This window comes from Enhydra lutris, unplaced genomic scaffold (genome assembly GCF_002288905.1).
Source record: "Enhydra lutris kenyoni isolate GAN:26980312 unplaced genomic scaffold, ASM228890v2 scaffoldscaffold20, whole genome shotgun sequence".
NCBI classification, from domain to species: Eukaryota; Metazoa; Chordata; class Mammalia; order Carnivora; family Mustelidae; genus Enhydra; species Enhydra lutris.
The window spans coordinates 18,280,043-18,292,311 of NW_019154104.1; the positions used below are offsets into that span (position 1 = coordinate 18,280,043).

The 12,269-nt window shown below is 40.6% G+C and overlaps 1 protein-coding gene across 2 annotated transcripts in view; it reads right to left on the reverse strand.

Annotated features, from left to right (window-relative positions):
• LOC111148532 (tubulin tyrosine ligase like 5) overlaps positions 1-12,269 on the reverse strand; it is a 250,286-nt gene that overhangs the window by 31,016 nt on the left and 207,001 nt on the right. For both annotated transcript variants that reach the window (XM_022505162.1, XM_022505163.1), the window contains one exon: positions 8,982-9,199. In XM_022505162.1, the coding sequence (XP_022360870.1) occupies positions 8,982-9,199 (218 nt within the window). The remainder of the gene's footprint in view (positions 1-8,981; positions 9,200-12,269) is intronic.

Genomic DNA, 12,269 nt, shown 5'->3' on the forward strand with positions numbered 1-12,269 from the left:
AATATTAGAAAAAACTTACATCCAGTTTTTAAAATTTAGTAGCATTTAATTATGCAGTATTCTTATAATTTTTTAGTCTCCCCTATATCTACTTTCATTTTTTAATTTTTTTAAATTAAAATTTTTAAAATTAAAATTTTATTTATTTTTTTCATAGAGGGAGACACAGTGAGAGAGGGACCAAAAGCAGAGTGGGAGAGGGAGCCCAATGTGGGGGTCAATCCCAGGACCCTGAGATCATGACCTGAGCCAAAGGCAGACGTTTAACAACTGAGCCACTCAGGTGCCCCTACTTTCATTTTTTAAAAAAGATTTATTTATTTGAGAGAGAGAGAGAATAGGAGGGAGGGGCAGAGAGAGAGGGAGAGAGAATCCCCAGCACACTTTATGCTGAGCATGGGGCCCCACATGGGGTTTTATCTTACAACCCCTGAGATCATTACCTGAGCTCAAACAAAGGGCCAGATGCTTAAATAACTGTGCCACCCAGGCACCCCAACCCTGTATCTACTTTAAAAACCTTTTTCTTATTTTTAGTTCTCTTCTTTTTCTGGCAGAGCTATGTTTATTTTCTCTTTCTCTGTCGCTCTACCCCAAACTAAATAAGGTTCTGAATTTAACTTTTTATTGCTTTTCACTTTATTTATATTCCTTTTCTTCTTTATTTCCTTTGACCTGTTTTTCTTAGTTTTGTTTTATTCACCCTTTTCTAACATCAAGAAAGGAAACCTTTAGTTCAGGTATGACAAACACGTGGCGTGCATATTCATTACTCATACTCCCTGTCTGTGGCAGACATTACTAATCTATCAAAGCACTCCTTCTTGCTGGGCTCGGAGAAGTGCTCATAATTCATGTCAACAAGACACTCTAGATAATCAGCTGCTGCCAGTATATCAGTTGAAGCCAATCTGCCATTTGTATCCTGGTTAATTTCTTTTCAATCTTCCTACACAGTAACAATGAAAATAACTAAGATTATGAACTTACCTTTCAGTATATCTTTGACTATATTTCAAATATAAGTTTTGATAAATACAGTTCTTTTTATTATTTTTAAAAATATTTCAGCTTTATTGAGGTATAATTGACATAAAATTGTAAGATATTTCAACTATATATTGTAGTGATTTGACATACATACACATTGTGAAAGGATCCCCACCTTCTAGTTATGTAACACATCTATCCCTTACTCACCTTCTTTATTTGGTGAGAAGATTTAAGCTCCACTCTCTTAGCAAATTTTAATTATACAATACAGGGTCATAAACCATAGTCACCACATTTTACACAGATCCTCAGATCCTCTGTAGCTGGCAGTCTGTACCCTTTACCGACCTCTCCCTTCCACCCCCCCGACCCCCGCCCCAGCTCCGGCAACCACTTTCCTACTCCGTTTGTAGAAGTCTGAGTTTTGTTTTGTTTTGTTTTGTTTTTTTCAACTCCACATTTAAGTGGTACCATGCAGTTTTTGTCTTTCTCTGTCTCACTTACTTCACTTAGCTTAATGCCCTCAAAGTCCATTCTGTTGTCACAAATGGCAGGATTTCCTTCTTTCTCATGGCTCAGTAATCTGTGTGTGTGTGTGTGTGTGTGTGTGTAACATCTTCTTTATCCATTCATCCACTGATGGACACAGAGATTCTTACCCTATCTTGGCTATTGTGAATAATGCTGCAATGAACACGGGAGTGCAGATACCTCTTCAACATCCTATTTTCATTTCCTTCAGAGGCATATCAAGAAGTGGGATTCTGAATCATACGATAGCTTTATTTTTTATTTTTCTGAGAAACTGCCATACTGTTTTTTATAGTGGCCACACCAATTTACATTCCTACCAACAGTGCATATCCTTGCTAACACTTATCTCTTATCTTTCTGATGACAGTGTGAGGTGGTATCTCTTTGTAGTTTTGATCTGCCTTTCCCTGATGATTATAATGTTATAATGTCATTATAACGTTGAGAACTTTTCCAGGTACCTGTTGGCCATTTGTATGTCTTCTTTGGAAAAATGTCTTTTTGGTTCTTTTGCCATTTTTAATTGGATTGTTTGTTCTTGCTACTGAGTTGTATGAGTTCTTCATATATTTTGGATATTAACCCCTTATTGGATATATGATTTGCAAATATCTTCTCCCATCTGACAGGTTACCTTTTCATTTTGATACAGATTACACTGAATCTGTAGATTGCCTTGTGTAGTATTCACCATTAATTCTTCCAATCCATGAACATAGAATAACTATTTATTTTTGCATCTTCTTCAATTTCTTTCATGAATGTCTTATAGAGTTCAGTGTATAGATCTTTCACCTCCTTGGTTAAATTTATTTCCAGGTATTTTTTATTCCTTTTGATGCAATTACATTGTTTTCTTAATTTCTCTTTCTGATGGTCTGTTGTCAGTGTATAGAAATGTAACTGATCTTATATATTGATTTGTTTTGTTTTTAAAGATGTCATTTACTTATTTGAGAGACAGAGATCACAAGTAGGCAGAGAGGCAGGCAGAGAGAGGGGGAAGCAGGCTCCCTGCTGAGCAGAGAGCCCAATGCAGGGCTCGATCCCAAGACCCTGAGATCATGACCTGAGCTGAAGGCAGACGCTTAACCCACTGAGTCACCAGGTGCCCCTGTATATTGATTTTGTATCTTGAAACTTAACTGATTTCATTTATTAGTTCTAACAGTTTTGTGGTGGAGTCTTTAGAAAACATTACATATTTTCTATATATAATATCAAATCAGCTGCACATTGTGAGAGTTTAATTTCTTCCTTTCCAATTTGTATGCTTTTTATTTCATTTTCTTGCCTAATTGCTTTGTTTGGTATTTCCAACACTATGTTAAATTAAAGTGGCAAAAGAAGGCATCGTTGTCTTGTTCTGATGTGTATAATTCTTACTTTTAATATAGTTTACAATATCATTCTGATCTAAGTTACTTAAAAGAATGTTTAAAAATTCCAAAATTATTTGGGCATTCTGTCCAGACTTTTAATATCTCATTTTATTGTAAAGTGGTTCGAGAATGATGTAATTCTCTATCATCACCCTACATAATTGCTAATTTTTGAGGCTTTAATTAAAATGTTCTAGTTTTGTAAAATATTCCATGGGAGCTCTGCAGGGCACAAAACTGTGTATCTATTAATTTAATCTCACTAATTATTACACTGTTCAAAACTTTTCATGTCCTTATGTTAGCTCTATTTTGCTGGGAAGAATGACTATTCCTTCTATTTCCTTTCTGGAATTCATTATCTTAGGGTGAATCCACCTTTTGTCAACATTTTTATCTTTATATGCTTGTCCTCAGAATTTTGAAGGAATTTTTGAAATCTGTCCTCTCTTTCGCAAACTCAATTTTCTGCAGTGCCCAATTTACCGTGTTTAGCCCAATTTTTCACTTAGGTAGTTTTCATATTCTCCCTGACCATAGACTACTTAGTCTCTATGTGAGATAGCTTTTTTTAAGCTCTACACATCAATGTGGTCTATACTTAAAATTTTCAAGAATACACATTAGGGATTTTCTAAAATGTTCTCTCGCTTGCTTGAACTTATTTCAGAGGCTGGCAGCTCCCCTGAGTCTTCTTCCCTGAGCTTTCTTTTAAGCTGTATCATCTATTCCTAGGCCCCACTTATTTAAATATTTGCTCATCCTCAGAAAGGTACATCTCAGTTTGCCATTAAAGACTCATGATCATGGAGGAACTGATATGGATTTTATAAAACCCATAAGATCCTGCCCATATCTTTTAAAAAGGGATTTTCCTACTCTGATAAGAGAGAAAAGTGAGACATGGGAAATATCCAACAGTTATATTACCATTTTGTTTTTTAAATATTTCATTTATTTATTTGAGAGAGAGATGGCTAGAGACAGAGATAGTGGCAGAGAGCAGGAGCGGGGAAGAGAGGAAGAAGCGGGCTCTGCACTGAGCAGGGAGCCCAACATGGGGCTTGATCCCAGGACAAAGGCAGATGCTTAACCAACTGAACCACCCAGGTGCCCCAGTTATATTACCATTTTAACATCCCAGTGGCAGGGAGGAGAAGTAAGATTTTAATTTAAATTACCCAAGTATGAATCACCAAAGGAAGACCCACCATTCCATGACTCTCACATACTTCTCCTCCTCATTGGACCATACACATGCCAGCAGAACTTCTGGTTCCGTGTGGTTCCTAGCACCCAGGTCTCTGACCAATGTCATCATCCACGCCAAAAGTAAAACCCTAAGATATCCTAATGCTACTGCTGAAGTCCAAATGCTGAAGGCTGATAGAGGAAAGAGTCTAAGTTGGGGAACCCTTGACTAGCTCCTGCCCCCTCTTCGTACTTCCAGGCCCTTCCCCTTAGAGTGAGAGGGTGTTGTCTTGTATATTCCACTCATTTTCTAGACTTCACTCTCATAGGAAGGCAGTATATAAAGACCTTCAGTATTGTTCTTTAATCCAATCCTTCCCGGGCTACATCTAACAGAAATTCTCCCAACACTGCAGTAGGAGAGTGACAATAATTCTTCCCCCTTTTGAGTATTTCAGTGGCCACTTAAGTAGTAAAACTGGCGTGGAAAGGGAGGGGAGCGTGCTCTTAAGTGCTTACGTTGCATTTTCCCGGAGGCAATATTTTAGGATGATTAACTTGTCATTTGCAGTACAGAATGGATCTGAACGGGTTGGTGGGGGGCCTTTGAAATTAGGGGTCTATTGGGAAGAGTCTGGGGTTAGCACAGTAGGTGACACAGATTTGGCTTTGGCTCTGCCAGGACCACCTGTGGACCTTGCTACACTCACAGCCTTTCACTAGCCTGCAGTCTTTTATCTTTCAGCACTAAATTCTATAATACATATCTTGGAAATGCGTAATTTAGAGAATCCTGCATTTAAGATGGAAATGTCACAGATTCGATCATATTTCTTGAAACTACACATAATAAAAAAGGCTGAAAGACTGACAGAAGATGGTTGCTACAATACAACCTCTTGTATCAAGAACCTACCTTTTGGACCGTTTCAACTCCTGATCCCTTTGCCTCACATTAATGATGCTTATGTTAAAAAGATAGAGCGCGTTGTTTTTTAAACCCGATCCCCATTTTTTATCTGTCTGACCTTAATCTCTGAGCATCTTTGCATCTTTCATCATATTGCTCCTGTCAGCAATCCCGTCCCACAAATGCGTCCTGGTCTCCCTGCTGTTGCTGGGCTCCTGGCCGCCCTCCTCCCTTCCTGATGCCCAGCAGCCATTAACAAACACCACTGTCCTGGGTCCTGACATAGAACAAGCAGTTACCTTCAATTTCCGCTGAGGTCACCCTGGTGCAGAACATCCTACGACTTGGACAAGGAAAGGTAACCCCAGCTATTTAAAGAAGAGCACTGTAGTTAAGTCTGGGGTTTCTTTCGGACCTTTCTTTCTTCAGAGCGGCCCCAGGAACCACAGCTTTGACTCTGCCCTTCCCAGTCATGGTTAGTCTGTGAGTTTTGCCCATGTCCCTGGCAAACTTTAATCTCCGCAGGTTTCTTTCCCTATATTTCCTGGAGAGCACGATTCTTGCTCTGAGAAAAAGGTCATTTATACATGGAAGACGCAGTTCAGATGCATGTCGCTGATCCTAGCCTGTCATCCTGTAGTGCAAATATGTAGATCTGAGAACTACAACAAAGAACTTCTGGGCCAAGTGGGGACAAGGAAATGGCTGTAAAGCAACAGGATGAAAAAAACGAATGTGCTCATAAAAAGCTTTCAACAGAACAGACAGAAAACAAGTTATTTTGGTTAATTATTCAGTGGGGACAGTGGTTTTGTTTTACAGATGGGAAACTGAAGTCTTTAGAGGGAAAGTCACTTGAATATTATCATAAAGAAATAGGACCCCACTGTTCTGATTCTCAACTCCCTTTGCACCAACATCCAAATAACATTCCATCTTTTATGTTCTATTGTTCTCTAAACTCAACCCTCTAGGATGTGGAAACTTTGATGCTCTTGGAAATTGCTTCTATATTTGTCCAATGCCAACTTCTGTGCTAGGAGAAGTTTGAAGTTCAACCCAAAAACACGGCTTGGCACGGTCAATAGCTCATTACAACTTCTCATTAGTTGTGTCTCTTGGGGCAACTATGACATTCCTGAGTGTGACTCAATATCACCACTCATAACTGAGGGTTCCTGATTAATCTGAACCGAGCCAGAATAAAGGCTGAAATGAGCTCCCAGCAAATGAAGCAAAATATCCTGCAGGAAAAGAGTAAAAAGTTATCCGAAAATTTCTCGAAATGTCATCTTAGTATGAACCTAAGAATGACACAGTATAATGGTGAACGCTAATTCAGCATGTTTAATGTACCAGGCACCATGTCTGTGCCTGACATTAATTCATTTATTTCTCTTAATAACCCCATGAGGCAGGTCCTATTATTATCCCTATTTTAAGTAGGAAATGAAGTCACACAAATGTTAAGTAACTTGCTAGGCTGGCAAGGAGCATTAATTACTTTAGAACAATAAGAATAAATCGGCTGATACTCAAGGATCCTAATTTCAGGGGCCATGAAAATTTTCTCTAGATTAAAAATAACTTCATCAATCCAAATAAAGTGCAGCATTTCTAGTTCATAATAATGTACGAATGACGGTTTCTCAGTTCGGCACCTTCTTCAAATGTACGTGGTGATACAGGATGTTAACAATGGGGAGAACTGGGTGTTCTTACCTTCGTGTGTACTGTCTGTACAACTTTTCTGTAAATCTGAAATTACTATAAAATAAAAAGGTGATTTTTTTACCTGAATACTTTCTAGGAGGAACTTTCCATTGAGTCGGGTCAGATAAGAACAATGTTTTTCCTTTTCCTAAAAGTCTGAAGAATATTAAAAACAGGGGGGCCCTGGCAACACTACATTTTACATGTAAGTGAGAGAAATGGTAAGGTCTCCATTAGTACTAACTTATTTAGCTTCGGAGACTTGTGCTAGAATTTTAAAGGCAAATTGGAAACTATTTCCTGGAACAACGCCTTACAGCATGCCTTTTGATACTTGGATTGTATTTCTTCAATTCTGAAGAAATCTTGCTTTTTTCCCCCCTTCTGTGCATTTTTGGTGCTGAGCTGTTTCCGGTTTTCCCACACTCCTGCCTGTCAGAGAGAAGAAACCACAAAAATGCAGCAAAGTTTGTCCATAGAGCTGCAATTCCATCTCTAAGGGCTGAAGAGCTCCCTTGCCAGCAATGAGTTCAGGGTGGTGGACGGCGTCTTCAAAGGTCCGGTGCTGTTGCCTGCTGACAGAGCCCACGTCCCCCCCGGCATACCAGCCAGCTCCACAGGCCACCGTGGGCCATCTCGGGCTACTGGCAGTACTCAGAGGAGCCACAAACAGGGAGTGCACTGGCAAATTCAACATTCGTATCTGACTCACGGATTTTCCTACCTAACTGTGGGCTTCTTGAACCTGTGAAAAGGAGCATGGTTTTCGAATGCTTACGATGGCAACTACGGCTCACTGAGTTCTTCCGTGTGCTAGGTCCTGTTCTGTGTACTTTCCGTGGATTAACTCTGCGAATAGTTAGCAATGTCCTATGAGGCAGGTACTCTTTATTATCCCTGCTTCAGAACTGTGGACAGTGAGGCTAACAGATAAAGGAACTTGCAACTTGCCAGAGGTCTCCAGGTCGTAAACTGGGGAGGGAGGGTGTGAGCACAGGCAGTCTGGCTCCAGAGGCTGAACCTTTAAGGACTCGCCTCTACTCCTGCCAGAGTGAGGAGCCATACAGCGTCCTTCTTACTGTGCTCCTGGCCTTCGACCACAAACTGCTCCCTTCCGACTGCCCTTCTCTACTGCTCCGGAGAGTTCTCTGTAAAGTCATTACAATGCCAACTCTTCCTACGATGGCACTTAGCCCTTAGTAGGCACAGAGTAAATATTTGTTGGATAAATGAATAATGGCAGCAGTATAATTAAAACAGCCACGAGGGGTTGGTTTCCATCCAAATCCAGAATTTGATTCACGGTCCAAGGGGAAAAAAAGAGGAACTGCTTTTCTGTGTCCTAGGATTCGTTCTCACAACTAAAATTGATTTTGCAAAGGACACATGAATGAGGAGCCTTAATGAGGGCAAGAGAAAGACACAACCCCCCTCTAGGTGTTTATCCAACAGGAGACACCTGCTTTTTACAGGCATCCTTGAAAAGTTCCCCAATTTTAAATGGAGAAGGGCTATTAGAACTAATACTCTTTATTAGTCTATGACTGGTTCGTTAGCTAAAATATGGCTGGCAACAGTGAAGGATGGAATGTGAAAAAATTTGATTTGGGCATGGAAGTGTCTTTTTGAGGTAAAATGGGCAGACTACAAAAGGTATTAGAAACACGTTGCTCCACAGAGCCTGTATACTAATGTCAATGAAGTTAACTACCACCCCCCAACCCCAGCTTGAAATCCCATTCCAATGTCTTCCCATCCAAATGCCTAGAAGTAAACAACAAACAAGGGTTGGGGGGGTAGTACTGAATTTTATACGAAATTGAAGAGATCAGACTCTGTAGAAAGACCAAGAACAGAATATATCAGGAAGAAGCCTTCCTTTCCTTTCTCCAAGCCCACAGCTCAGCACTGTTACCTGGCGCACTGTCTGATCGCAGTTCCTGTCAGAGGCTGGAAGACTTAGCAATGATCTTGAACCTGCATCAGCTCTCATCACAATCCCCAGGGACGCTAAGAGCCGCACCTGCCCCTCCCACAGGGTACACAGCCCCAACCTCGGCAGGGCTCACCAGTTCCCTTGGTGATTCTGACCTGCAGCCCAGGCTGAGAACCAGAGTTAGCTTTCAGTCCCCATCATAGGCTCCTGTCTTCAACATTTCAGTACAAACACTTTTGAAATCCTCATAAATAAAGAGTACTCTTAGCACAGAATTGACACCACTCAGGAGAAACTGAACAGAAGATTAAGGACAACTTACTTGGAGGCCCTCTGGGATGTGGTCTTTCTGAGGACTTGTTTGTGATTGGCTGGGGGCTTGGGGGTCAGCGACGAGGAAGAACTTGGAGGCGGCACCACTTTCTGGGGCAGAGGGGTTGGCTTCTGGCCACTACCTGTGGCACTTGAAATTCTGCAAGCTGCACCAGTATTTATTGTCCATAAATTGGAGTTAGAGAGTGTGTGACTGCCAAAGATGGCCTACAAGAAAAAGAAAAAAAGATGGGCAATGGAGATGCCCTTTATAACCCATCTGCTATAAATGAACTTGGCTTGTAATCCAAAGGAAAAGGGAAACCGTTCAGGTAATTTTTGAGGGAAAACTTCTCTAATGAGGCCAGTGCAGGGCCATGCTCAGAGAAGGGAAATCTCTGGAAGCATAGAGTGGAGACGGTCTTGTTGAGAGTACACTGGGCTAGGAATCAGGGTATCTGGGTACTGTGTATTTTCCAGCTGCAGAAATCAGAAAAGCATTTGGTCTCTCTCAGCCTTCGCTTCCTTCATTGTTAACAAATATTTCACGAATGTCTCCTAGTGGGTGTCAAGCACAAGAAATAACGCACAAAACAGAAGTGGCTTGAAGCTTGACTCAACTCCAGCCCACTTGGAGAACCTGGAACTCTTCTAGAAGGTTTGCACATTTGAGGAGTAGAAAGAAGCCAGGGTGGCAAGGGCATAGTGAGCAGAAAGGGTGGAGAGAGGAGGCTGGAACAGAAAGCTCGTTACTGGGGCGCCTAGGTGGCTCAGTCGGTTAAGCCGCTGCCTTCGGCTAAGGTCATGATCCCAGGGTCCTCGGGTCAAGTCTCGCATCGGGCTCCCTGCTCATCAGGGAGCCTGCTTCTCTCTCTGCCTCTGCCTGCTTGCTTGTGTGCGTGCTCTCTCTCTCTCTCTCTCTCTCTCTCTCTCACAAATAAATAAATAAATAAATAAATAAATAAATAAAATCTTTAAAAAAAAAAAACAGAAAGAAAGAAAAGAAAGGTGGCATTCTGTTACCTATCCATCTTTAAAAAAGCAAGCAAGCAAGCAAGCTCGTTACTAACTTTAACTTTTCTGACACAGTAACACCTTGTGGACCTAAAGATTGACGTAAAACTTTACATTTCAAAACACCCTCAGGGGCACCTGGTGGGCTCAGTCAGTAGAGCATGCGACTCTTGATCTCAGGGGCTGTAGGTTCCAGTCTCCCATGTTGGGTGCAGAGGTTACTTAAAAATAAAATCTTCAAAAAAATAAGGTACTTCAAAGTGAAACTACTATCTGAATACTGCTCGCTAAACGAATCTAAGATCAACACAAAGGTATATTCGCTCAGAGGGTAAGCCTACAAATCAACAAAGACCTAAAAATCACCATCTAAATATCACAAACACCAACATGTGTCTATAGTTAGGATGTAAATGTATGCTTTCTCAAGTACATGCTTAAAAAATTCTTACAACTTATTTACCTCATTAGAAATTCGGTTTTTTGGGGTCACAAATTTTGTTACTGATCATTCAATACTATTAATACTGCTTTCAATATCCATGCATTATAAAAGCTTTAAATGTGAAATAATACTAAGAGAAAAAGAATGAAGTTGACAAAACACATAAGGTCTTTTTTATTAAAAGAATTTCTGGCAATTGATTTCCATCTGTAGACACTACATTTAAAGAGACATGGGAGAAATGTCATTTCCTTACAGCAAGGCCTAAAGGAATAAGATTAGATGCTTTTAGGAAACATTTACCTTCTAGATAAACTTTATTAGTATTATCTTTTATGACTTTTTTATGACTCTTTTATTTTTTAAGATATAAAAGATAAATTGGTAGCTTTAGTAAAATGTTAACTAATCCTTCTATACTCATGCCTTGGAATGTCCCATTTCATGGAAATGTGCCAAAGGTCCTGGGCTAGACAGGTCTGAGGGGGATCAAAGAGTCTTGTGCGGAGGAAATGTATCACATGGACAGGCCTGACAAAGAGCAAAGCGATTTCAGAGCAAAAGGGTCAGAGCATTCTCAAATGGAATAGTCTGAGATGTTCATCTCTGCAAACCATCCAAAACAGAAATTGAAAAGCTCTTCACTCACCTTCATCTCTGACCCAAAGAAGGGGAACAAAGGAAGACCCAAGCCCATGGGCAGAGCCCGGAGGTTGGCACTGGGGGAGGGGGGCGGTGTCTGTACATGTGGAAGGTCTTAGATGGCCTGAGAGGGCCCGGGAGCCCTGATTCTGCTCCGGCAAGCCTTCTGAGGACAAGTAACCAAAAAGTCCAGCAAGGCAGCCTCAGAAACAAATCCTTTCCTTTCAAGCACCATTTCCATACGTGAGGGTTTCCACATCTGTGGGAGACATTCAACTGGAGGGGAGGGAGGCAGGAAAGGGCTCCTGTAGGTTCCTCTTTTCACCACTACATCCTGACACGTGAGCATAGATTGAAGAGTGCTCGGAAGTGCCCCATTCAGGCCCCTATCAATATTTTTGTTCATAATAAAGAAAGGAAGAAAGGGAAAAAAGGTGCCTCCTTCAGGCTAGGGAAGACCAGAAATCAGAATGAGGGCTGCAGAGCGCTACAGCAGCCGTCCATAGACAAAGTCACTGGAAGGGGAACCAAGGAAGAAAAGCCATTGTTAGCAAAGGGCTCTTGGAAGTGAAAATATTCTTTATTGAGTGCGATTTTTCATGCTGTAAAGGAACTGCCATCAATAAAGAACATCGATTTGATACATGTTGCCAAAGTGACAACTTAACCATATTTTCAAGATCACTGAGTTTTTCTTTTGCTAAAACATCTTGCTGGAACATCTAAATACAATAAAAAAAATGAATAAAAACAGCAAGATCAGAAGTAAGTTCCTATTTTTGTAAAAAGCAAAAAGAATATGTAGAACCACACACACATACACCAACACACACAGATACACAAACACACAGAAACACACACACATAAAGTTGCTATCTGCACAGAACAATTCTGAAAGGATATACAAAAAAACTAGTAACCTCCATGGAAAGAACTGGTTAGCTGGGGGTCCAGGAGAGAGGGAAACTGTTTACCATACATCATTTGTATCCTTTTGAATTTTGTACCACCTATATGTAGCTATTTATTACAAAAATACATTATTCAAGAGTCGAAAGGAAGTCCAATTCTCTTAAGATTTAAGCAGGTAACAAAATTAACTCTGAATGCAAATCAAAGTATCCAAGTGACCTTTAAGTTTTAACCAGGTGGGAATAGGACTCACTATTATGCAGGGCTGAAAAAGGAGTTCACTGT